Source organism: Mesoplodon densirostris, chromosome 8, assembly GCF_025265405.1.
Source record: "Mesoplodon densirostris isolate mMesDen1 chromosome 8, mMesDen1 primary haplotype, whole genome shotgun sequence".
NCBI classification, from domain to species: domain Eukaryota; kingdom Metazoa; phylum Chordata; class Mammalia; order Artiodactyla; family Ziphiidae; genus Mesoplodon; species Mesoplodon densirostris.
The window spans coordinates 10035791-10062557 of NC_082668.1; the positions used below are offsets into that span (position 1 = coordinate 10035791).

At 41.3% G+C, this 26767-nt stretch overlaps 1 protein-coding gene across 1 annotated transcript in view; it reads left to right on the forward strand.

Moving 5' to 3' along the window:
* DNER (delta/notch like EGF repeat containing) overlaps positions 1-26767 on the forward strand; it is a 332455-nt gene that overhangs the window by 181756 nt on the left and 123932 nt on the right. Inside the window, exon 6 of the mRNA XM_060106971.1 lies at positions 18243-18396. Within this exon, the coding sequence (XP_059962954.1) occupies positions 18243-18396 (154 nt within the window). The remainder of the gene's footprint in view (positions 1-18242; positions 18397-26767) is intronic.

Sequence of the window (26767 nt, forward strand, 5' to 3'; positions counted from 1 at the left end):
CTTTTTGATAAGCTTGGCATTGAATGGCGGGGGAGAGAGTGAGATGGTATCCTGAGTGGGAAATTGGGTCAAAAGAAGAGTTTTTGCTTATAGAGTGGTGGATGCATTGAACTGGGACAGGCTGAAGGCAAGAAACGGACAGATGTGAGAGTAGGTAGGTGGGGTGTAATTAATGGGTGAAGGTCCTGGAGGAGATGGAATCAGGAGAGGTGTGGAGGGCTTCAGAAAAGTGAGTCAAGTGATGTCAGGTGCAGGCTTGACAGAGGTTTAAAACAAGGTTTTATTTAATTGATGTGAAATTCATATAATATAAAATTAACCATTTTATTGGGAGCAATTGAGTGGCATTTAGTACATTCACAATGTTTTTGCAACCAGGACTTTTATCTAGTTCCAGAACATTTTTATCACCCCGAAAGGAATGCTGTTCTCATTAAGCGGTCACTCTCCATTCCTTCCCCCACTCCCTGGCAATCTGCATTTTCTCTCTACAGATTTACCTATTCTTGATTTCATATAAATGGAATCATACAACATGTGACCGTTTGTGTGTGGCTTCTTTCACTGAGCATCATGTTTTCCAGTTCATCCATGCTGTAGCATGTATCAGTACTTCATTCCTTTTTATGACCGCATAATATTACATTGTATGGATATACCACAAGTTATTTATCCATCTACCATTGATGGACACTTGGAACGTTTCTGGCTTTTGGCTGTTGTGATTAGTGCCGCTATGAATGTGCATGTACAGGGATTTGTTTGAGTACCTGTTTTCAATTCTTTTGGGTGTTTATCTAAGGAGTGGAATTGTTGGGTCATATGGTAATTCTATGTTTAACTTTTGGAGGAACCGCCAAACTCTTTTCCACAGTGGCCAAACCCCTTTACATTCTTACCAGCGATACATGAGGGCTTAAAGTTTTCCACATACTCACCAACACTTGCTATTTTCTGTTTTTTTTAAAAAAATGAATCCTTGCCATCCTAGTGTGTGTGAAGTGGTAGCTCACTGTGTTTTTGATTTGCATTTTCCTAATAAGTAATGCTGTTGGTAGAGTTTTTTTTTTAAATCGTATTATGTGCTTTACGTCTTTGAAAAAAATTTTTGATTTTTCCCATCAAAGCCGAATTCCAGTTATAGTCCTTTGTGCAGGAGATTATAAGAGGCACAGTCTTGGTTACAGCAGAAGAAATAATTGCAGACATCATGTGGCCGAGTTCAGGAGCAGTGGCCCCTGGGGATTCCAGATTGTTTTGCCTCTAGATTGGAGGCAGGTGATTCTGCTTGCTTGGGCCACCTTGAATACTGGTCTAGGCCAGGTCAGTGCTGGCATATCTGCTCAATCCCAGCTTATCATTGGCATGAACACCATTTAGAAGCTTGGTTTATTTCTAGGGAATGTGAGATAAAGCAGATTCAGAGAAGACTGTACCCTCATCTTGCCTCGACTGGAAACTGACCAGGAACCCACCATCTCCATGGGGAAGGGGTAGGGACAGGCATTACCCCAACACCTGTCAGACTGTCATGAGCCATCGTATGGCTTTCTTCCCTCAGACTGCCTTTTCCTTGTACTCCGAGAATAGTCCCAAGAAACCTGGCCCAAACCTGTGTGTCTTTTACTCATCAGCAATGGGGAAGTCATTCTGTGCTCAACTTCCTTTCACATAATGGGCTTTTGGAGGCTAAGATCAGCATTTAATGGAGCCACAAGCATGTGTCCCTTCCAAGTTCACACTGGAGGAGAATTTCTGGATCATCGATAATTCTGCAGTTAAACTGGCTATCTCCAAGTCAGTAAAGGATGGGGAAACTGGCTCGGAAGGGAATGAGAGAGCTCTCCCTGGAATACAACAGCTGCTCTGTATGGAGAAGCAGACCGAGTTGACTGCAGTCCCCTTGGGGTCATCGCTGCGTATGCCATCGACAGTCTTCTGTACGCCTGTGGTTGGTTTCCACACAGTTCTGGGCAGAAGATTTGAGCTGTGTCTTAGCCTCAGACAGAGGTGACTGTGTGTTATGTGCAGGGACGTTGAGGGCTCCAGTGTGGAGGGAGGGGTGCAGAGGATGCTAGTGTGATCATCTTCCAGGAGTCAGCAGAGGCCCTGGCAAATGTGGAAAGTTCCAGAGCTGTTCGGAATTCAAAGGTCATTATTATGCAGGACATCAGAACTGTCATTTACACATCTTGTTTTCACAGGGTCACAACGTTTTGGCAGGAGACTGGGGAATACGAAGCACATGAACAGAGGAAATACCCATAGCAGCTTATACAATATTATTTATATTTTCTCAGAATAATCATGCACATGTGTTTAGGTCTATAGCTGTAGAAAAAGTTAAAACATTTCACTTTTCTCCCTTCCTTCTATCTCCGCATTGTAATTCAATACGTGTTTTCCCAGATTCACTGGTGTGTTTTTGGTTTGTCTTTCCTATTAACCTTTTCCGTTTCTTTATATGCTTTCTTCATTACATCTTACCTCTATTCTTTTCTACATTATTATCTGGTCTCAGTTTGATTTAGTATATGTTTCAGTGCTGGTAAGCGAAGTATATCAGTTAATCACCATCAAGTGGTGTCAGTAGCAGAGAATTGAACAAAGTCCTATAAATCAAGAAAATTAAACATTGATGCAAGAGACATTAATGGTTAGTGGAAACTAACATATTAAAGGAATGGGTTATATGTCATGAAAGCACCTGCTGAAGTGATGAAAGCACAGTCTGCTGCAGACATTTTGTAGGGGTCTGGAATAGAAGATGCGTGGGGTTAGTTAGAACTTGGATTAGGTTAAGGAAGGGCTGCTCCACAGGCCAGGGTCACAGACTGTGCGAACTTGTACTGGAATCTGGTCACCCTTCTTTTAGCTAGAAATGTTTTCATTGATTTTTAAACCAAAGTTTGATCTCCTATTTTAAGGATTTCTCCACACATGGAAGATTTGGGGGATTAAAAAAAAGATATCATATTGTGATGCCTAAAATCAGAAGCAGCACCCAAATTCGACTTTTGCCTGAGGGCTATTTCAAGTTGCTAAAATAAATAATACATTCTAATTTATTTTAGCAACTTCCTTATTTAGATTAGTATAATTTTATTCTTCCATTTCTATCATAAGAACAATACATTTTGCAATTTAATCAAAAATACTGCATTCCATTTAGCTTGGCTGAAATTCACCAGATGCTAATGAGACATCAGTTCCACTGCTGTTTCCTGGTAGAAAGGACCTTCCACTCATCATGTCCTGTGACATGATGTTTTCCTCACTGGAGTTTTTGGATGGAGATATTGAGGCTCTTGGGATGACTTAATTTTAGTAAGGGTTGACATTTTAAAATTTTGTAGTACTTCCAAAGGTACTAGCATTTTAGTTTTGTTTAGATCGTTGAGAAGCCTATGGAGCCTTATTATTATTGTCTCTAGCTGGAGAGAGAATTCAAGGCTGCACCAAATATCTGTGTGCTTAAAGAGAGTACATGGTGTCTGTACTCGGTCCAGGCGATGTCAGTGTGGGCTTCCACGTTTGTATAGACCATTCTGATGAAGTGGGAGGCTTCATGGCCCGGTGGAGGCCAGTGGACATGGGGCAGTTCAGGAGTCAAGATCTGACTCTAGCATTTACTGAAATGGCATCACTTAATTCCTTAGAGCCTCAGTATCCCTGTCCGCTATTGGGAAACATGAAATGTCCATATCACAGGGCCGTGGCGCACGGGAGGCCTTGGGAGGCCTGTAGAGGTGCTGGAGAAAATCCCAATGGAATTGAAAATGGGATCCTATATGTGCAAGCATTTTGTAAAGTGCTTTGCAAATAAAAGGTGACATGGTACACAGACCATAAAAGTGGCATCTGTTGCCTCCATTGAGAGCCACCTTCCTGTGGCCCTTGTTGCACTTGGCATTTCAACCCTGTTATCCTTGGACGTCTCTGCTTCCCCTCATCCTCTTTTGAACTACCTGGGAATGCTTCTGGCCTATACAACAGACTTTAACTGACTTCAGCAGTAATCATTGGGGGCTAGACTCATGTTTAATTTCCTTCTCAGAGTTCTCATTTTAAAGGATAATTGTTGGGAGAAAGTTGATACTTGAGTTTTTGAATCCAAGTCACCAGCATATGCTCTACATACTAGTGTTTTCTGTTTTTTTTTTTTTTTTTTTTTTTTTTGCGGTACACGGGCCTCTCACTGTTGTGGCCTCTCCCATTGCGGAGCACAGGCTCCGGATGCGCAGGCTCAGCAGCCATAGCTCACGGGCCCAGCCGCTCTGCGGCATGTGGGATCCTCCCGGACTGGGGCACGAACCCGTGTCCCCTGCATCAGCAGGCAGACTCTCAACCACTGCGCCACCAGGGAAGCCCATGTTTTCTGTTTTATTTTGTTTTTAAGATCTTCACTGTGCAATTGGCCACAGAAATGGGCAGTCAGCTGTTTGTTTTACTTCTTACCCATTGTTTCCAAGCACTGCTTAGCTAAATGTATTTTTAATTTTGCAGTTAAAAAACAAAATTGTTGGCAAATACTAATTTTAGCCAGAAATACTCATGAGTGTGTAATTGTTGCCCAAGAGGAACCCTGATAAGAGGGTCTTCTAAAAAATAGCAAAACCGTAGTTCCTAGCCAGCAGTAGTAGTAGGAGATACTTTTTTTTTTTTTAAATTATGAGGGTTTTTAACTTCTGAACTGAAATTTTTTTTTTTTTTTTTTTTTTTTTTGCGGTACGTGGGCCTCTCACTGTTGTGGCCTCTCTTGTTGCGGAGCTCAGGCTCCAGACGCGCAGGCTCAGCGGCCATGGCTCACGGGCCCAGCCCCTCCGTGGCACGTGGGATCTTCCCGGACCGGGGCACGAACCCGTGTCCCCTGCATCGGCAGGCGGACTCTCAACCACTGCGCCACCAGGGAAGCCCTGAACTGAAATTTTTAAAAAATGCTTTAAAAAATAAAAGTATAGCCAGACATTGGTACAATTTAGTTGCCTATTCTGTTGGACAGAATACGGTGGGCTAGGAGTGTAGACTTAGTGTAAGATTCAAGGACATCTAGGGAGGTCCCTTCATCCCAAATTCCCTTGACGCACCACCTTGGCGGGGATGCCCGGAATCCTGGTGTTTGAGCTTAATTCCTTGTAATAAAGGCATGATTTCCTATTTAAATGCAAATGTCCCTAAAATGGTATCACATTAAGGTATTGTCTGTCATTAAAACTGGAATAACTTAGCTTAGTCAGGGGCTGATTTTTAGTAGGAGAGAGAAGAGTAGGTAATTCTAGAATCCAGCTGGAGGTCTTGGGTCTGAGGGGGGACCTGGGTTTGGTGAGGTGAGATTTGTCAGATTGGTCAGCAAATCAGAGTCTTGTGTTTGATTTTCAATTCTTCCTAAGTTTAGAAACAGAGGAGACTGGTGGCATTTGAGCCTTACTTCTGAGACAGATGTTATGCCAAATAAACAAAACTAGTTTTATTTTAGAGGAGTCTGAGAAGCCTTAGAAGTGCTCATCCGATGCCATAAATGACCTTGAGCCCCATTCTGTAGCTAAAGCCTATTTATGCCACTCTCAGAGAAGGCAGGAATTTGGGCTAGCTCATGGAATTTTTTTCCTTTCCAACACAAGCATTTAAAAATTATAATTAGAGAACATTATTTGAGATTGGCTTCTCCATTGGGGACTGTCCTGTATGCCAGCACTGCTAGGTGTATCAGCCTTCATCAAGCCTGTGCACATGAACCAGGAAGTGAGATTAAGGTTCTTTCCAGCACTTACATGAATCTATGCTAGCCGAAGGATTTTCTGTGACATGGACATTTCATTACCACTCTCTGATGATGGCAGTCCTGAGGCTCTAGGGAATTAAGCATGCGATACCTTTCTTTTTCCAATAAAGAACCTAGACCTGATATCCTATTCTAAGAGTCATAAATGAATTAGAAAAGAAACTTCAAGCATCAAAATGGTTCAAATATAATATACTAACCAAGAAATGGTTGGAAGGATGATATGAGCAGTGTTAGTGTTCTTACATTAAAAATTTGTATGAAGATTTTCTCTGATTCAGAATTGGAGGATTAAATTATCACCTAAAAGAAATCGCTTCATGAGAATATTATAGATTAATAAAAACAGTTTGAAAGCAAGCAAGATTCACCTTGCCTGTGAACTTAGCTAATTCTTTTACCATCCCTGAGTTAGATCGTTTGATGAGTTTCTTTTGGAAGTTGTTAGAATGATTCTTTTCTAATTATCCTGGAGAAACACATCTATTAGATATAATCTGCCTTTTGTTCAATGTTAAAATCATGAAAGCAGCAAACATTTAGTGAGATAAGATTTAATTAAAATGAATGATAGGACCTTCCCACATCTGCTGGTGTTACTTTAATTTGTGTGAGTGTAAATTCAATAAAGAAAAACATCCATCAGATCAGGGACTCTATATAAATGAAATCATTTGCAATAAGATGGAAAGATAGTTTTTTCCCATTCAATACTGAAGAAATATTTTTAGTTAAATTCCACGGTGTGGTATCAGGGATCATATAATCAAGACAGACCTCTTGGAATTTAGGCTATGATACCAATAACAATAAGAAGAAGAATCTTGATTCATGCGTATGTTCTCATTTCAGTAGGAGAGCAAGGGGCTGAAGAATTGCATTCACCCTCCATAAAGAAGGCCGAACTGATCCTTTATACCGACTCTGCTGTGGTTTACTTTTTTGTCTATTTGCAGTCTCTCTCTTTGGGTTGGCTTTGTGACTATCCACAAAAGTACGTAAACTATAAAATAACCTGTTAAGAGGAAAATAGATCTGAAGACCAAGGCAAAGGAGAATTCTAGGTCCAATAGGAAAGTAAACATAGGTTAAAGTTATAAATGTACAGAGGAAGGCTCACATACTGGCTAAAGATAGGAATTGGGGATGCATGTTGGGTTAGCTGTGGCCCATGAACGTAATAGACCATGTATGTGAAGGAGCCCAAAGGGAATGAGGATAAACAGGAAACGGGAATGGAAGATGGAGGGAAGAAAGAAGAAAGAGAAACCACACATGAGAGAGATATTCTGGGAGAGGAGCCATTGAATGAGTGTCCATCAGGTGGGGTTCTTCAGGTTTGTCTCCCCATTTTGGGGTCTAGAGTGTCACAGGGTGCCAGAGGTCTTGAGAACTCTATGGGTTATCTCCCAAAGAACAAAAACTGTCTCTCAGGAATGATCTATGGATAGACCCAGAGCAATCAGAATGTCTGAACAGTCAGGGCAGGGAGCTGGGGGTTCTCTATAGGGATCAGGTGCTGTACCTTTTACCTGGACCAGGTACAAGTGCACCTCCTGCCTGGTCTCCACATCCATTTGAGCACTTCACCTTCCCTGTCTCCAGGATTTGTAAAGGGCCAGTGCAATCTGAATAGGAAAAAACAGATAGAGGATTTTGATGATTTTACCCCAGCCTAATTTCTAATCTCCACCTATATATCCTGGTCCCTGAATCTAGCTTGTGATTTGATTTGCTGATTTTCATCACCTGACTCAAACAGGAACTGGGAAGAGGGACCAGTCAACCACTTAGTCCTCCTGTGTCACTGATGCAGTCATTTTATCTGTAAGTGACTGTGCTGAACCCCTTTGTTATTGGATAGGTGTTCTCGAATATCTGTTATATCATTGTAGATCTTACAACAGTTAAAATTTTAAAGTCGCAACATAAATAAAAGAATCTCTGGTTATAGCACATCTCCTTTCATTTTCTCCTATTATTACCTGAGGTCCAATAGGAAACAAAGTCATAAGTAATGTAAATTTCTTGCCCAAGGTCAAAGAGATGGAAGAGCTAGGAATAGGATCTCAAAAGGCAATGTAGTATTTTTTTTCTTACTAAGCTACATGGTCGTTCGTGGTTCACTTTGACCGTAGTTTCTTTTACATAAAGGGGAGATCCTGGAATCAGATGTCCTGGGTTCACATTTTTTTTTTTTCCGGTATGTGGGCCTCTCACTGGTGTGGCCTCTCCCGTTGTGGAGCACAGGCTCCGGACACGCAGGCTCAGCGGCCATGGCTCACGGACCCAGCCGCTCTGCGGCATGTGGGATCTTCCCGGACTGGGGCACGAACCCGTGTCCCCTGCATTGGCAGGTGGACTCTCAACCACTGCGCCACCAGGGAAGTCCCAAATTTCTGTTGTTTAAGCCACCCAGCCTGTGGTATTCAATACTTTGTTATGGCACCCCTGGCAACCTAATAGGGAGATCAGGAAAGAAACCGACTAGATGGTTGTTAGCACCTCAGTATGGCATGGAATCACTTGGCGGAGGACAGTGGGGATTTATGGCTTTTTTGGGATGCAAACCCAGGTCCATCAGATCTAAGAGCTGGAGAGGCCTTTGGAGGTCAGCCCCTTCAGATTCCCACTCGGTGCATAAACACTGCCCTCATCCCCTTTCTCAGAATGTCCTGTGAACTCTGCCCCTCGTTCTTTGTAATTTAATTTCTCGCATTTCTCAATATGTTAAATTGTAAAAATGTCTTTACAATGAGACCAAATCTGCCTCCCTCTGCCTCTGACTAGCAGTGTGACATTGAGCAAACTGCTTAAATTCTCCAATCTGTTTCCTCATTGGTGAAATAGAAAAATCATACCGATCTTGCAAGACTGTTGGGAGGATTAAGTGAATCCTTACGCGGTACTTGGCATATGGCGGGGGCTTTCTTCAGTAAATGATGGTTTTGACCCCTGCCCTGTCCCCACTGGCTTTCCATCTTTGGAGAAAGCTATCAGTGGTTTATCATCTTAGCTTTACATTTCAAAATATAGTTCGTAGTGAGTTTTCCTTCTGAGGGAACTTGAAGAAGACGTTGGGAAGGATCTCTATTCTTCAAAGAATCCTTCTCATCAATAATTTATACATCAAACTGTCCATTTTATTAAAGCTTTTTCTTTATCATTTTCTTTTGATGTAGCAAAGGAAATAACTAGAAGGCTAAATTGATTTTTAAAATAAGAAAGTAGAATGGTATATCATTTACTTGTGGGATCAGGCTAAATTTTTTTCAGGAATTTCACTAAAAGATGAGTTTTTAATGACATCCTTTTTTTTTTTTTTTTTTTTTTTTTGCGGTACGCGGGCCTCTCACTGTTGTGGCCTCTCTCGTTGCGGAGCACAGGCTCCAGACGCGCAGGCTCAGCGGCCACGGCTCACGGGCCCAGGCGCTCCGCGGCATGTGGGATCTTCCCGGACCGGGGCACGAACCCACGTCCCCTGCATCGGCAGGCAGACTCCCAACCACTGCGCCACCAGGGAAGCCCAACATCCATTTTTTTAAAGTCAAATATTACTTTTGTTAGTGGATTAGGATGTTGCAGCAAATAAATACACAGATGTGAGTGAACTGGAGATCGAGGCTGATTACCTGGAAATCTTATGCCTAATTCCAGCCACACTCAGAGTGCTGAGAACACATAAGTTGCAGGGGTAAGGTTGGAAACTGCTTGTGAACATCTTCATTCTGCCAATCCATACATCCAATTTTAGGAAGAAAGTCTTTTACAAAATTTCCTGAAAGACATTTACTTTCTTCACCCTTGAGCAATCAAGTAAACTACAAAGTCTTTTGGAAGGAAAGAGTATGGCTGTCTCATTCATTATTGTTTCTGTCATTTAGAATTTAATGTTTAAACCAAAGCAACGAGTTCTAGGAATTCATGAGTGTCACGTCTTGCATTCAGTGTTTAGATGATCTGCATGTTTCTAAGCTTACTTGAAAAAAAATAAGCTACTATATTTGAAATTAATGAACCCAAATAGAAGAGCAATAGCTTATCTAAGACTAATGGGAAAATAAGACTATGAGCTAAAAGCAATGAGAGTATGTTGTTTAAATTAAATGGGAATAATAGAACAGTGAGACCCAGCCAATGGACAAGAATTTTAAAACTGTAATTCAGAACGAGTTTTCCTTTGAGATGGCTCACTGTGTTCCCAACAGGAGACAACAGTTTGTCCCTGTGGCTGGGATCCAGGTGCTCTTGTGTGGCCTGGGCTCAGGAAAAGGCATTTATAAGGACTTTTACATCATAAATAGAATTCCCAGATAGTCTCTTAAGTTTTATGTTAAAATAATCCTTTCTGTCTCTTGAAATACTAAATCTGGGTTTAGTAAAAGGCTGAATTCTACGTGTCTAAGAGAACTTGCTAGACTGATCTTCTGACCCTTTAGTTACAGGCCACCTGTGTTTAATGAAATAAAAATGTGCGCTGTGGTCACTGCTTTTTATCAAGGTTTTAGTGTTTGTCAGCTATGTAATCTCAGACCTGAATGACCACCTGCTGTGGTCCCTAGAGCTGGAATAATAAGCTCTTGGCTTAGAATGACAAGGATGAGACTTCTGTGGCCTCCATCTCCACAGATTCAGGGTCAATGCAGTTGGCATGATGGGACAGCTCAGGTTAGAATCTGACTAATGCTTCATTGTTTCATGAGTTAGGATGCATTGCCTTCCTTCCCTGAAGTCCTCTTAGAGCAATGTAAGCACTCTGTCAGGGGGCTACAAAAAGCCCTTACTGGGGGGATCGTCTTCACGGACAATATGCCCCTCCATTAACTGGGAGCAAAAAGATTCCAGACCTTTGCAACGTTAGGAAACAGACTCTACTTCTTGACCCTGCCGTGTGTGGACTACTAGTTTAGAGAGGTCTTCTGAATGTTTCCCTGTAGGCTCTGTAAGCACGAATTCTCTCCCAGCTGTGGCCTGGGCTGGCTGTGCCCTGCTCATGACCCTGGCATGCTGGGCAAGCTGAGAGGTGGCCATGCCTTCCTTTGGCCTAGGAATGGTTGAGCCTTCTCTTCAAGGAAACTGGACTGTTCAGAGGGAAATATGCTCAATTATGTGATTCATATTGTCCACAGGAGAAGACATGTCAGTCCCTTAGGGCAAGCAGAGCTTTTCCTGGCACTTGGATGTGAAATGAATTTCTGGAGTGGGACTTCATGTACGGGGACGCGGTGATGTGCACACACTGTTCTCCACAACGTCCCTGCGGTAAATGCAATAGCACATCCCGCAGGGAGGAGCTGGACACAGGATGCTGAACTGTGATTCTAATGTTTCAAAGTTTTGTCTTTCCTTTCCTGGGATTTAGCCAGACTCTTAAAATAAAAACAACACATTTTTTATTATGGGAAATTTCTACGTGCATAAAAGTAGAGAGAGTCATTTGGCAGACTACCATGTCTGCATCGCCTAGTTTCAGCAATTATCGACTCATTAGCCAGAGTTTTGACCTTGCAGATGTTCAGACATTTAACTATGAATCGCCCAGATGTTGTTTGGAATCAGGCTGATCCATGACGGAAGTTGAAGTTGGCTTTGAGGGTCTGTTAGGTGGGAGTGGCTTAAATCATCTCCTTTCCATTTTCAGAGGTTTTGGTTTGGAATTGTCCTCCTAATCCTTGTTCCAGCATCCCCTTTAGCATGAAGATGTGGATGAAGAATGTATAAGTGGCTCTGATTCTAATAAATCACAAGATCATCAGAGATAGACAAGGAAGTAGGAGAAGAGGACCCTTACCCTGCACAGAACTCTCATGCAAGTCTACCTTTAAGGAGCAGACTGTAAAGTCAGCTTTATTCAGTGAACACTCAGATGTCTATTATGTATGCAGACATCAAGGACCTCCAGTTCTGGTGAAGAATTGCCCAAAGTCTCCAAGTCTGTCCATGAGTGATTAGGCACTTTATGTACAAGAGATGCATTCAACCCCCAGGAAGGAGGTTTTTACTCTATTTTGACACATTATTTGAATAGATTTGGTATTTTTCTTAAGGCTGAAGGAAATTAGGATCAGTGAACCCAAGGAACAGTCAAGATGCTGATAAGGAAGACAGCCAGACAGCAAGGGAGGAGGTGGAAAAACTACGGAAATCTGGAGCTGGAAATAAAATACTACTATCATTGGGGGTCATTTTAGAGTAAGGGTGAAGGACGTCCCCACATGGGTCTATGGTACCCATAGATCATCACAGTGATGATAGGATGATATGCAGCTGTGAGTGGAAAAGGACTTCGAATTGGATGATATTGTTTTAAGCCTTGACCTTACACTTGCCAACTGGGACACCTTAAACAGTTTATCTCACCTCTCTGTCAAGTCTGTTCTCAGCTCCTAAAATGGATCTGGGAATACCCACCTGACAGATGTGGTGAAGATTAAAGAAATAATTCAATGTGGGCAAGCTCTATAAGCAATGAGCTTTAGTGTCTAGTTGGCTGAGTTTTTATGTTCACTGATGTCACTGGGACACCAAAAAGAGATGTGTATTTTCTGTATACTTTGTTTAAGGGACACAGTAAACAAGAATTGCTAAATTCTGACTCTGAAAGAGAAAAATAAAGCTCCTCAAAAAGCTTCTCTCTCTGGTCTTCCCAGAGAAGAAGCTTCTCTTCCCTGGTCTTTGGGTCTTCCCAAAGGTGGCGCAGTGGTTAAGAGTCCTCCTGCCAATGCAGGGGACACGGTTTCAATCCCTGGTCTGGGAAGATCCCACATGCCGTGGAGCAACTAAGCCCACGTGCCACAACTACTGAGCCTGTGCTCTAGAGCCTGCAAGCCACAACTCCTGAGCCTGTGTGCCACAACTACTGAAGCCTGCGTGCCTAGAGCCTGGGCTCCGCAATGAGAGAAGCCACCACAGTGAGAAGCTCGCACACTGCAACAAGGAGTAGCCCTCACTTGCCGCAACTAGAGAAAAGCCCGCGCACAGCAACGAAGACCCAACACAGCCAAAAAACAACAACAACAAAAAACCCTTCTGTCTCTGGGATGATTTGTTTATGACAAGTAGGCTTTACTGAGAGGTGAAAATTGCAGAGGATGAGACAGAAAAAGTAAGCTAGGGCCAGATTGCCAATGACCTGTGCCATGTGGGGGAATTTAGATTTATTTGTTCAGACATTTGGCTCTTTATTTTGTAAAGTATTGAAATATAAAAATACAAGAAAATAAGTTAGAGTCAGAGAAAATATAAATTAAGAAGTGATATCCTAGTTGGAAAGCGGAAACAGTCATTTAGGTCACAGAGCCGTAGAGTGTTGTTAATACTGAACTTCTAGTAGACTCTGAGTGTATGGCAGCCAAATCAAAAAGGAAAAAAACAGTGAGCAGTCACATAATCTCCAGCATTCATGAGGACAAAACATCAGTTCCTATGACTAGTAAAACTTTTAAATGAGTGAATTTTCTTGGGAAGGAATTTATAAATGAGGTAGAAAATGATGTATGGCATATACGCTCTTGCCAACATCCTCATGGTAAACACAATCGTAGATTTTAAAGGGATGTTTCTTATAGCACCCTTCTCTTCCCCTTCCCTACTTAATTCTCCCCACAGCATTTATCACCAAATTTATTATTAATCATTTCATTTGTCAGTCACTCCCACTAGAATATAATCTCCATGAGAGAGTCTTGTTCACTTTTGTGTCCCCAGAACAGTGCCTGGCTCTTCATAAGTGCTCAATATATATGGGTGAATAAGTGGACACAGGTATGACTGAAATTTTTTTAAGCTAGAACTTTTCAAAGTAAGCTTCCTACCGCTGTGTGAGAAAGTTTCATTACTGTACAAATGGAATATTTGACTTCAAGCTATTGAGAAAAACTGAGATTCTGCATTGGTTTTTAAAATTAATCTCTGAGGGTCATTTTTCATTTTACTGGAAAAAATATTTTTACCTATAAATATACAACAATTTTGCAAGGAAGTCCCTCTCTGTAACTTAGCTATGCTACTAATTTTAACTAAGTCCATTTTGTCTCTTATGCCAGTTAACTCAGTTGGACATAGGTTACTGCTATCATAGTCAGTGGGTTAAACTCAAGGTTGATAGAATAGTTTATACATCAGTGATCAAACAGGTTTTTTTTGTTTTTACAATAAATACACTAAAAACATAGTTTCCTAATAAATATTTATGGCCCCTTACAAGTCAAAGTCTTGAAGCTATTTAAAAATCCTTTTAATATTATAGGAAAGCTCTTCATTCTTAGAAAGTAGACTTCGGAAGAAATCTAACTTTATGGACAGCGTGACACATAATACACAAAGATTTAACTAAAATTTTATGGTCAAGAGTATGTAAACATTTGGTAATCTTCTTTCTCATCCATCAGTCAAAGTTTTAGAATCAATTCAGTGCTTTGCTTGGTCAAAAGCAATTGTTTCAACAATTTCTTAAGGTTTCTTTCAAGCTTCCTTCTTAAAACAAAATGTGCGGCTTTCATTTTATCTTTCAATTCATTCAACTACACCTCAATTAAAAAAGAAGTATATATATATATATATATATATATATATATATATAAATTCAATCAATACTAACTGAAAGACATTTGATTTGGGGTGTTTAATAATTTATTTTCACAAGTAACATATTTTCCATTGAACTTGCCAGATGAATTATATGCAAAATGTATCCCCCAAATGACCAGAGAAATTTATCTGAAAAATGGAATGACTGGATACAAACCAAGTAATTTTTAGTGGACAGCTGCCAAAAATAGTTACATGGAGTAATTTATTATGATGCTGAGGCCCGGTTTGGAATTGTGCCTGCTGGGTATGCACAGCTTTTACATTCAAAGGTGGTCACAACTCTGCAGATGCACAAGGGGCTCCAGGCAGCCTCTTGCAAATATCAACGTTGTGCACTGTTGTCCATTTGAGCAAGGACAAGATTTTCCTTAGAAGAGAGATCTATTTTTTAACTTTTATTTTTTCACTGAAGTATAGTTGAGTTACAGTGTTGTGTTAGTTCTGGTGTGCAGCAGTGATTCACTTATACATAGATGTATATGCATATTCTTTTTCATATTCTTTTCCATTATGGTTTATTATAAGACATTGAATATACTTCCCTGTGCTATACAGTAGGCCCTTGTTTATATATAGTAGTTTATATCTGCTAATCTCAAACTCCTAATTTATTCCTTCCCCACCCCCTTTTCCCTTTGGTGACCATAAGTTTGTTTTCTATGTCTGTGAGTCTGTTTCTGTTTGGTAAATAAGTTTGCTTGTATCATATTTTAGATTTCACATATAAGTGATATCATATGGTAGTTGTCTTTCTTTTTCTGACTTACTTCACTCAGGATGACAATCTCTAGGTCCATCCATGTTGCTGCAATGACATTATTTTGTTCCTTTTTATGGCTGAGTAATATTCCATTGTATACATGTACCACATCTTTTTTATTCATCTGTTGATGGACATTTAAGTTGCTTCCATGTCTTGGCTATTGTAAATAGTGCTGCCCTGAACATTGGGGTGCATGTATGTTTTCAAATTAGAGTTTTCTACAGATACATGCCCAGGAATGGGATTGCTGGATCCTATGGCAACTCTATTTTTAGTTTTTTGAGGAACCTCCATACTGTTTTCCATAGTGGCTGCACCAATGTACATTCCCACCAACAGTGTAGGAGGGTTCCCTTTTCTCCACATCCTCTCCAGCATTTGTTATTTGTAGACTTTTTAATGATGGCCATTCTGACCAGAGCGATATAATGCCTCATTGTAATTTTGATTTGCATTTCTTTAATAATTAGCGATGTTGAACATCTTTTCATTTGCCTATTGGCCATCTGTATATCTTCTTTGGAGAAGCATCTATTTAGGTAGAAGACAGAAAAGGAGTTTCCTAATTACAAGGCTGCCTTTCTAATAGTCCTTAATGAGCTTTTCCTAGCTTTCAACTACAAAGTCTATACAAACACACAAAAGGGGAAAAAACTCACAGCATCAAGAAAAAAACAGATAAGAAGTCAACTATTGCTAGAACGCAGAGGGAACTTCCGTTTGCCACAAGGAGGTATGAGATGATAGAAACAGAAGGCAGAAAATTTACCTCTAACTTAAGTAGAAAAATCCATTGCTTTTATTCCAGTTGTTCTAGTTTCTAAGATATAATTGATGAGTGTGTCCTTAAACTAAAGAGAACTTGATGATGCAGTTTATAAGGATGTGTCATATTCCCTTAACAACAACAACAACTACAACTTCAACTAACAAAAGAAAGACACCTACATAAAATCTGGCTCTTTTGGTTGAGCTAAATGTCATGTTTGACTGTCTGGCTTCTTGGTTGGTTGCTGAGGTCAGAGATCCATCCACTCCTGGTTTAGTCACTTATGACAAGGGGCATCCTCTTATGGTGTAAACTATGATCTCACCATGCAAGGGACAGTTTTTCTTAGAAAAGGAGTCTGTGGGTTAGGGCAAGTTAGATGGAAGCCATAGAAATATAACTACAAATAGAATGCAGCCATAAAATAATTTTACCTAATGACCTCTGTGGGTGTTCCTTCCAGGAATGTAAGGAGTCAATAGTAAGGAATTTAAACATTCAATTCACATACTGCTAGGTTAGAGATAAAAAAGATAATTTTTAAAAATAGAAGCTAGGGCTTCCCTGGTGGCGCAGTGGTTGAGAGTCCGCCTGCCGATTCAGGGGACGCGGGTTCGTGCCCCGGTCTGGGAGGATCCCACATGCCGCGGAGCGGCTGGGCCCGTGAGCCATGGCCGCTGAGCCTGCGCATCCGGAGCCTGTGCTCCGCAACGGGAGAGGCCACAACGGTGAGAGGCCCGCGTACCGCAAAAAAAATAAATAAATAAATAAATAAAAAAAAAATAAAAAAAAAATAAAAAAATAGAAGCTAAAATGGCATTTGATAAAATTTGATCACTGTTCCAAGCATTCTACTTAGTGATAAATTCTACAAACCTCCCTTTGAAATCAAAATTAATCTGGATGTGCCACCAATGTAACCATGAGGACTAGAGAAGAGAAGGTGACATAATCATGATTTGCAGTTGATGTTCCCTTTGTTTTTTTGGGGGGGGCTTGTCTTATCTGGAAAACTCAAGAGACTCAACTAAAACCTCTGACCTGTAATGAGAGCCCAGGGTGATGACAGGTAACGTAATGTTAGCACTTTACATGTCAGTAATAATCGCTAGCAAGTCTGATGGGTATTACAAGAAAGGGGTGAGGAAAGGATCTCGTTAGCAATAGCTACAAAGAAATCTAAATATTCAGGAGTAAATTAAGAAATGTACAAGAAGTATAAAACTTGATTAAAGGACAAAAAAATTAAAGAGAAGAAGACAACCCTTTTGTTTTTTAAGAGAGAAGATGTTGTGTAGTGCTTGGTGGGGGTGGGTGGGTACGGGGTGGGATCCTGAGTTAACAATACCTGGAGAAGCCCACAGAGTCTCTGTAAGATCAGGGGCAGGAGGCTGGGTCCCCCACCCCCTCCAGAGGGAGAGAGGTAGGCAGGGCTGTGAGAGGCTGTGGGCGGGGCTTTGAAACACCTGCCTGATGTGTGGGGCTTGGGGAGAGCTGGGAAGGGTGCTTTGGTCTGTTTTGTTTTTATTTTTTTTATGCAGTAATTTTATGTATGCCATTCTCCTTTGCTTCCTCCTCTCCACTCTTCATGAGAACCTGCAGTCACATCTACACAAGGCTTTGGAGCCAGACCTGTGTTTCTTTTAGATGCATCACCACCCTCCAGCCAGCATTAGGAAGAGAGCAGGAAGGCCCAGTTTTATTTGGACTTTACAGCTGCCTCAGAAATGAAGCTTCCAGTCAAATGCAGTTCTCTGGGTCTGAGTTATGGTCTTTTACTAGTATAACAAACCAAACAAAACGGTCCTTTTTATTTTCCCTTACACTCAGGTCATCTGCGTGGCTGCACATGGAGCCTCATTTACAGAGTGGTTTGGTAAATTCTCTCAGTGATCTGGAAGGGTGGGCCCCGTGCCACATTTCATGATGCTTTTGTCGCAGGCACTATCTATGCTGAAGGATTTCATTTGGAGTGACATCTAATTTAATGACTGTAGCTCAATATATCTGCTCTGGCATAATTCCCATTTCCATGTCAGGTCAGCGAAACTTTATTTTTTGCTTAAAATAATTATTCTTTCTATTTATGGTTTAGGAAGGTTGAAAACCATTGAGATACTTATCAATAAAAAACATGTTTGAAATTAAACTGTAAAGAAATAGACTATTTTTTTAAAGCTCTGATTTTAATCACATCATGATATAAGTGATACGATTAAAATACTTAGTGTTGGTATAATTGTAAAAATAAGTGGTACGTTTGAACTTTGAGTTTCACAGTCAACGCACACATTTTAGGGAACTCAAGTAACATACACCATATGTTTGTGTTTTAGGCAACTTTTTCGTGTAACTGTGATGATCAGTACACGGGTACTTTCTGTGAAGAATTTGACGCCTGCCAGAGGAAACCCTGCCAGAACAATGCGAGCTGTGTTGATGTGAATGAAAAGCAAGATGGGGGCAACTTCACCTGTGTTTGCCTTGCTGGTAAGGTTTCCATAGTTAATAGTTACTATGTGTCTCTCTGTAGAATAGACACTTATTAATTAAGGATGGTTAAGCATACATTGTTGGACAGGTGACTTTAAGGTCTCATTGGTTCCATCAGCCCATGCTGATGGGAATGGAGGAAGGAAGTTCCTATGGGGATAAACATCATGTTCTTTGGCTGGCTTTCTGACGTTAGGATGCTTCTGTCTTAGCGTTCCACCATTTTTGTTCTGGAGTAATGATATTCCTGGTCAAATAGAGGCCTGGATGTTTCAAAGACAATTCTGCAAATATGTACTGAGTGTCGGCTGGAGCTGTGCTGAGTGATTATGCTAAGTAACTTAAGAAGAATTTAGGCTAAACTATGCAAGCTGTTAGGTAATGCCACCCAGTCCCCTTATTTGTGTTCATTTCCTTGTGTTCATGTATGTTCATTATTCCAAGTTCTTGGAACACCATCCTGCACAATGGGGGAGGTCTTTAATATTCCTTGGTTAATATGGGGGATTCATTGATCTTACATGAGACTTTCAGATCCTCGGAGCACAAAGGGTGCCTCTTAGCAGAGGGCAGAGGACAACAGACTTCTATTCTCTGGCAATCATCTTATTGACTTAGTGCTCAGCCAACTCGGTTATAAACCCTCAAGGAGCAGGAATGGCATTTTATTGGTGAACATTTTGATACAGCTGTTTTGATGCAGCTTAAAAGCAAACACCAAATTACTCCTTTTTTATCATCAATAACGTGGAAAACTGACATCATCTTTCTTTTTCCATCTCATCCTGTTGCATCATCGACCACTGGGCAGGGATTCAGGGTGATGTAGGAGCTGGGGATGGAGTGAGGTGGGAGTTGGGGTGATGAAGTGCTCATTGTAAGAAGCAAGGCCCATCCATGCAGAAATTCATAAACAAAAAAGGGAAAGTCCTTCACTCATCTATCCCAGCCCAAACTCTATAATAAGGGTAGGTTAATAGTTTGATATATATTTTCCAGACTTGTGTGTGTGTGTGTGTGTGTGTATTTCCCTTTCAGATCAGATGATTAAGTATTTTTCTATATATTTTTAAAAAGTGATTATAGTATACATACGGCTCTACAACTTACTTTTTTCAGTGTATATTTACCAGTAGATCGTACATATCCTTCCGTGTCAGTACATATGGGGCTACCTTATTCATTTTAACAATTTCGTAGCACATCTCCTAAATTTGTATCTCCAGGTGAGACTACTGCCTAGTTGCCGTCTCCATTCAGATGTTCCAGGCCACCTGAAGCCCAGTCATTCCAAAACTGAGCTCATCACATCCCCAGCTCCACACAGCTCAGCTTCTGGTGTTCCATCTCTTTCTACAAGCCAGACATCCACAGGTCACCCTAAGTGCCCCTCACCCTCTGTCCTTTCTGCCCCCAAGCGTTCTCCATCTTACCACCAAAAGACTTCACAAATCCACCCCCCCCCCCGCAGCCCCACTGCCACTGCTCCCAGACTAGCTGCCTTTGCCCCTTGTCTGTGTAACTGAGATAACCTCTCACTCTTTCTCTGTCTCCTCTTGACTGTGCTGTGCCCTGGAACCAGAGTGATCACGCCAAAGTGAGCCCTGGCTTTTGTTATGTCAATGCCCCCAGACTGTCCATTCTCCTGGGTGATTATTTTCCAGTGCAGATCCCTGGCTTTCGTTATGTCAGTGCCCCCAGACTGTCCATTCTCCTGGGTGATTATTTTCCAGTGCGGATCCGTGGCTTTCGTTATGTCAATGCCCCCAGACTGTCCGTTCTCCTGGGTGATTATTTTCCAGTGCAGATCTGAGGTAGTTGCTTTCCCACGTAATCCCCTTCTCCCCATTGCTCTTGGGTTGAAGGTCAGAATCCTCATCCTCATTCTCCTCCGTGATCTGTCGCTCACCCACCTTTCCAGCCCCATCTCACCCCACTGCTCACCTTGCTCTGGGACCAGCTACCTTGGCCTTTCATCTCCCTGCCTGCTTGAGCTGCTGCAGGACCACCTCCCCGTCTCTGTGCCTGGACAGCTCTCCCTGATGCCTCCCTTTTGCCTGGTTTCTATTTTGGACCTTGTTAAATGCCTCCTTTCCTTGGGAAGTCTCAGCTGAATGCTTCAATCTAGGTCTCCTTCCCTTTTCCTCTTTTATAGCCGGGCGTTCCTTTCCTTCACAGCCCTCATCTGTTTGCAGTGGACGTGTACACATGTGATTCTTTGATTCCTGCCTGTCTTCCCCACACAGAGTCAACCCTGTGAGAGCAGGACCTGAATCAGTTCTGTTCAACATTGTGTCCCACCGTGTCTGATGAATCTGGGACGCTCAGACAATGTGTTGATGAGATGGATTAATGAAAGGGTATGAACGTGGCCTGATGTTTTAAACCACTCCTCTATTGATGAGTCTTTAAGAGAGTTTCAGTTTTATTTCTCTTTTATAAGTGATGCTAGGATGAATAAAGATCCTTCTATAAATAGACTCAATCAGGGCTGTTTGGACTGAAATGATTTGTTTGGTATTTTATTCAGGTCTGTTCTCAGAGGAGACTTCTCTATTTTTAAAGGAACTCAGGTGCATAAAATTGGAATGACCATAATGCTTGGTTGGTGATACTCTCTCATCTTGTCCATAGCATGCTTTTATATATTTACTTAACTATTTTAATATGCAGTAGTCACTGGTGGAGCCACCACCAAAACCAGAAGTTCAGCCTGATGACTAACCATATAGTCTCCTCATCAGCCCATCCCTCGGTCTCCCTTCCCCATCCAGAGCTAACAGTCACCCTGCATCTTGAGTTGATCCGTCTTTTGTTTTCCTCTTTATATGATCTTAGTATTTACGTGTTTTTTACAGAAGATTTTATCTTTGTTTTAACTGTGCTCAAATTTATTAAAACAGTATCATGCATGAATCATGTTATGTTATCATGCGTGTAATTGTCTGGTGCTTACTTTTTTCACTTGATTCCGTCTTGCTGAGATGCATCTACATGGTTGCAGTTCATTCTTTTGGATTGCTATATAAAATTTCATTGCTCTATTCTCCTGTGGACAGGCACAGATAAGCACATTCTTGTATGCCTTCCATTGTTTATGTGCTAGGGGTTGTTTCAGGTTGTACCTAGGAGTGGAATTGCTGGAACATAACATATATGACTGACCAATTATAGTTGGTCTTGCCGAACTGTTTTCCATGGTGGTTGCACAAATATATACTCCCACATGAAATGCATAAGTGATCTTATGGATTCAGATTTTCTTCAATATTTTGTAGTATCAGAAATTTTAATTTTTGCTAACTGAATGGGTGTAGAAAAGGTACCTCATTGTGGTCTCTGTATTTTGTGGTTCACTAATGATGCTGGGCTCCTCTTCCTGGGGTCGTTGTTTTCCTATCTCTTGTCCAAATTTGTGTGTGTGTGTGTGTGTGTGTGTGTGTGTGTGTGCTCTTCTCATTGGTTTGCAAGAGTTCTCTGTTTCTTTTTTGTTCTAATCATTTGTCATTGTCAATTGTATGAATTGAAGATATTTTCTCCAAATGTGTAATTTGTCTTTTCACTTTGAGGGACCTTTATTTTTAAAATTGGAATTTAGTTGATTTACAATGTTGTGTTAGTTTCAGGTATATAGCACAGTGATTCAGATATATATTCTTTTTCAGTTTCTTTTTCCTTATAGGTTATTATAAAATATTGAGTAGAGTTCCCTGTGCTGTACAGTAGGTCCTTGCTGGTTATCTATTTTATATATAGGAATGTGTATATATTAATCCCAAAACGTTGAGTGATCTTTTGATGAATGGGCATTCTAATTATATTTTGCAAACTTTGCTTTTCTAGTTACTACATTTTATGTCCTTTTTTTTTTTTTTTTTTTTTTTTCTGTACACAGGCCTCTCACTGTTGTGGCCTCTCCCGTTGCGGAGCACAGGCTCCGGACCTGCAGGCTCAGCGGCCATGGCTCACGGGCCCAGCCGCTCCGCGGCATGTGGGATCTTCCCGGACCAGGGCACGAACCCGTGTCCCCTGCATCGGCAGGTGGACTCTCAGCCACTCTGTGCCACCAGGGAAGCCCTTATGTCCTCTTTAAGAAAATATTTTCCTTCCTAAAGATCTAAAAGATATTCAAGTATATTTTCTACCAGGCATTTAAAATTTTTGATTTTCAGCAAAGTATTTAATTAATATGAATTTGATTTTTGTATATATGGTTTGAAACTGGGATATTTTATCTTTTACTCTAACTTTATTTTTCTTCTTCAAAGATACTCCATTTCTATAAATACATAGTATATGAAACCTTTACACTGTGCCCCCTTCTCTAGAAAGCTGCTGATAGAATTTGGAATGACTGGATACTTCATACATTTTTAACTGTGCTTATTCTCATTTTAGGCATTTCTGCACTGTCAGTATTTAACCATTGATTTGAAATTTCCAGAAGCACTGTAAATTATTTTTTGCTTATTAGTGGGGAGAAGAACTTCACCTCTGTCATCTAAGATGATTTAATATCTTGTACGTGGATAGCACATCATGGCTTTTTCTGTGTGTTTCTAGGTGGCATATATAGACAGCGTTCTCCTTGGTTCTTCTAATAACAACAATAACAATAAAAATAGTACTTTGACTTTCAATTACCTTCAGGAACAGAGAGTTGCACTCTTAAGAATTGGATTTTGATAATTAGACTCAGGGACAGTTTGGTGATTTCCAGTAAATTCATTAGAATTGTGCTGGAAGCTGAGATACGGCAAGCAGATCTTGATTTACGAAGTGATCATCTTTTATTTCTTCTATTAAAACAACAAAACTGGGCTTCCCTGGTGGCGCAGTGGTTGAGAGTCCACCTGCCGATGCAGGGGACGCGGGTTTGTGCCCTGGTCTGGGAAGATCCCACATGCCGCGGAGCGGTTGGGCCCGTGAACCATGGCCGCTGGGCCTGCGCGTGGAGAGCTTGTGCTCTGCAACGGGAGAGGCCACAACAGTGAGAGGCCCACGTACCGCAAAAAAAAACCCCAAAAAACAACAAAACTATTTTATAACACCACGTTTGTAAGTTGTTATTGTTTTAATAAATGACTTTCTAACAGTTGTTCTTCAATTTCCTGAATATTACAGGTTTAAATCTATCCAGTTTTCATGAAATAACATACAGTTTTATATTAGAGATACATACCTTTGTACACTGGTCACAGTTTAAACAACTTTACATAATCTCCACTGACATTTACATCATGCTGTTTTCTGGTTCTTGAATGGCATAGAGTTTGCATACAGTTGTCCACCTGTGAGAAAACCCTAGCACATAAAAGAAATTCTTTCTTGTTTAATAGAAATGTAAAGCAGCCAGAGAACCACAGCAGCTATTTAAAATCTTTTCTGCTCTCCTTGAATCTGTAGCTCTGTCTTCATCTCTCTCACCTTCTACTTTATCCAAAGGTGGCCTCACAGCGGCTGGGGTCTCTCAGCCATCCTGTTTCTATCAGGGTCTCTCTGACCTCCAGTAGCAACTTCACTGGCCTTTCCTGGAACTGGGGCTGTGGGATTCCTTCCCCCATAGCCTCCATTTTTCCTCATGCTCTAGGACATCCCAAGCAGAGGTAGAAGAGATCTAGGAAATCTGGTACCTAACTGTCTCTTTGCTCAGCTACCTCCTGACTTGTTCCTGCAGTTCTCTTAGGCCGGTTTCTACTTTATCAGTTCCCACGTCCTGTGGGAACAGCCCTTCTTTCCCCTTTTAGCGTCCAGCTCTATCTCTCCATCTGCTTTCTTTTTCTTCTTAAGATTTTTTTTCTTTGGCCGCACTCCACAGCATGTGGGATCTTAGTTCCCAGACCAGGGATCGAACCCGCACCCCCTGCAGTGGGAGCCCGGGGTCCTAAACCACTGGACCGCCAGGGAAGTCCCTCTCCACCTGCTTTTTACTGTAGTACACACACACATGCACACAAACACACAGACGCGTGCACACGCTAATAGCTAGTGTTTATTCAGTGTAACCACGTGCCAGGGCTGTGCTAAGTGCTTTCCAAGGCTGATCTTTAGAACAATCTCCTAGTTAAACACTCTTAATTATACCATTTTTGTAGATGAGAAGTCTGAGGCACAGGGGAGTTTGTAACTTGGCCAAGAATATTAGAAGGACACTCGACTGTAGTCACACACCAATCCCCAAATCTCAGTGGCTTCCAAGCAAAGGTTAAATTTCTGCTGTGTCATAGTTGGATGAAGGCACTTGCCCTCCAGGTGGTAACTCAGGGATCTGGAGGGTCTTGTGTGATGCTCTGAGAGCAGTGCCTGGACGTGTCGTTATGTCACTTCCACCACATGCCGTTTGCTAGAATTTGGTCCCTTGGTCCCTAGAGGTTTTGCCTGGGAAGAGGAGTCAGTGTGGCGAACATTCTCATGGTCTCCGCCATGCCAGGTGCACATGCCCATAACAGTTGGGGCTGAGGTTTGAACCCAGGTCCTCTGCCGGGCTCCCAAGCCCATGTTCTTGATCTTTTTATTACACTCTTTTCCCGTGTGTGTAGCCGCACTGTGAGCTGAGGACTCTTCTGGTGCAAACATGTGATTCAAAACCATGTCATGCTTTCAACTTTCTCATATCAAACTGGACTCTTCTTAAGAGGAGAAATATTAGGCCATTTTGCCCCAAAGCAGTGACTAGATACTTGGAAAGAGGCGTTTTCTATTTAGTTTAGTTCTGAATGTCCTTGAAAAACTTATGTTTCCATAGGAAAACTATATTTCCTTTGTGAGAAAAACTGTTTCCAGGTTAATTAACATCAATTAATTGACCTCTGAAGCACCAGATATGTGCATAAGAACTCTCTAGCAGTGGGAAGTGTGCTTCCTGTTGAAAATTTATCGCTGTGCTTTCATGTTTGCGAGTCTGATCATGAGACATGATCTTGTTTGATGAATGAATGAATTCAAGCCAGGTTCTTGTCACCAGAGAACAAAACTTCCACAAGTCTTCGCAGAGACGTTGTCTTGATGCAACACTCATTTCTCTTGAGAAGAGAACGTTGCTTGAAAAGGAAAAATATTATTTTCAGCAAAGAAGCTTCTGCTCCAGATTTGCTAATATGTTGATGTTTTGCTTTAATTTCTACGTCAAATGCCAGTACAAAGAGGATTTTTGAGTCATCGGTAATCCAGAAATGTATGAATATGGTGTGTTGGATGTTGAGTCAATTAAGTAATGAACTCTCTGCTGTAGTTTCCATTTTGATTTTTATTACAATTTCTTGGAAGCAGGAGGTGATTTTTTTTAAAATAGTAAAACATTGATGCGTCATATACATGTGTTGTACAATATAAGATGAATTATAGATTATAGTCAATCCAATTTCTGTTTTGGGAGGAAATTTTTATTAAGGGTGATTGATAGTTTTCTTGAAATTTTTGGCAATACTTTCAAAAAGAAGGGAGCTGTCAGTAGCACCAAATACTGCGGAAGAGTCTAAGAGGAGGTTATTGACTTTGGCAACAGGTTTGTCCAAACCGTTGGTGGCCTCCTGTTTACACTGATGTGATAAGGGTGCCTCAAAAGCTTTGAGGTCTCCCTAAAAGACTTCATACGGGGACAGAAGCAAGGGAAGGTGGCTGGGAGTTACCAGACACACTGAAGGGCAACACCATATATGGAGATAGTCATAGCCGCTCGGTTTTCACGTGGCCTAGAAGCTTCCCAAGCGACACTGGTTGGCAGTGACCAGGTAACTGGATATGGATGGGCAGGATGTGAGAATCAGTGAGTGGCAAATACAGACTGCTCTAAAGATAACGTTAGTGGCACAGTTAGCGTGCAGAACAGAATTAGAAAGGTCTCTTTTATATTATTTTTAAAAATTATAACATACAATTTAATAGCACAGACTCTGCAGTCAGAATGCCCTGATCACAAGGATAAATCTCACACAATTAGAACTTAAATGTGGGCTATTTCCCATCACCCCACGATCATACTGTCTGGTTCAGAATGAACTTCCTGGAGACTCTGCTTGCTGCCTGAGCCCCAAGTGCCAGAGTCAGAAGACCTGGTCCCGTCTAGACCACTACCCATCCCACTTGACCACAGCCTCTGGAGCCAGCAGTCTCAATCCTGCTTCCATCCTTACCGTTTTCTAGCTGGGCTCCTTAGGCAAGTTACACAACCTCTCTGGGCCTGCTTCTTTGACTTTGCAGGGACTTGGCAACAGCCCTCGTCACTGCTGGTTATGAGTATTAAGTGAGAAAACAAGCTCCAATTCTGTTGACACATGTCTCCAGTACTTAGCCATGGCACATAGTAGGTGCTCAATAAAGATTTGTTGAATAAATGAATGAATAGAATAAGATGAAATTCTATCCGAGG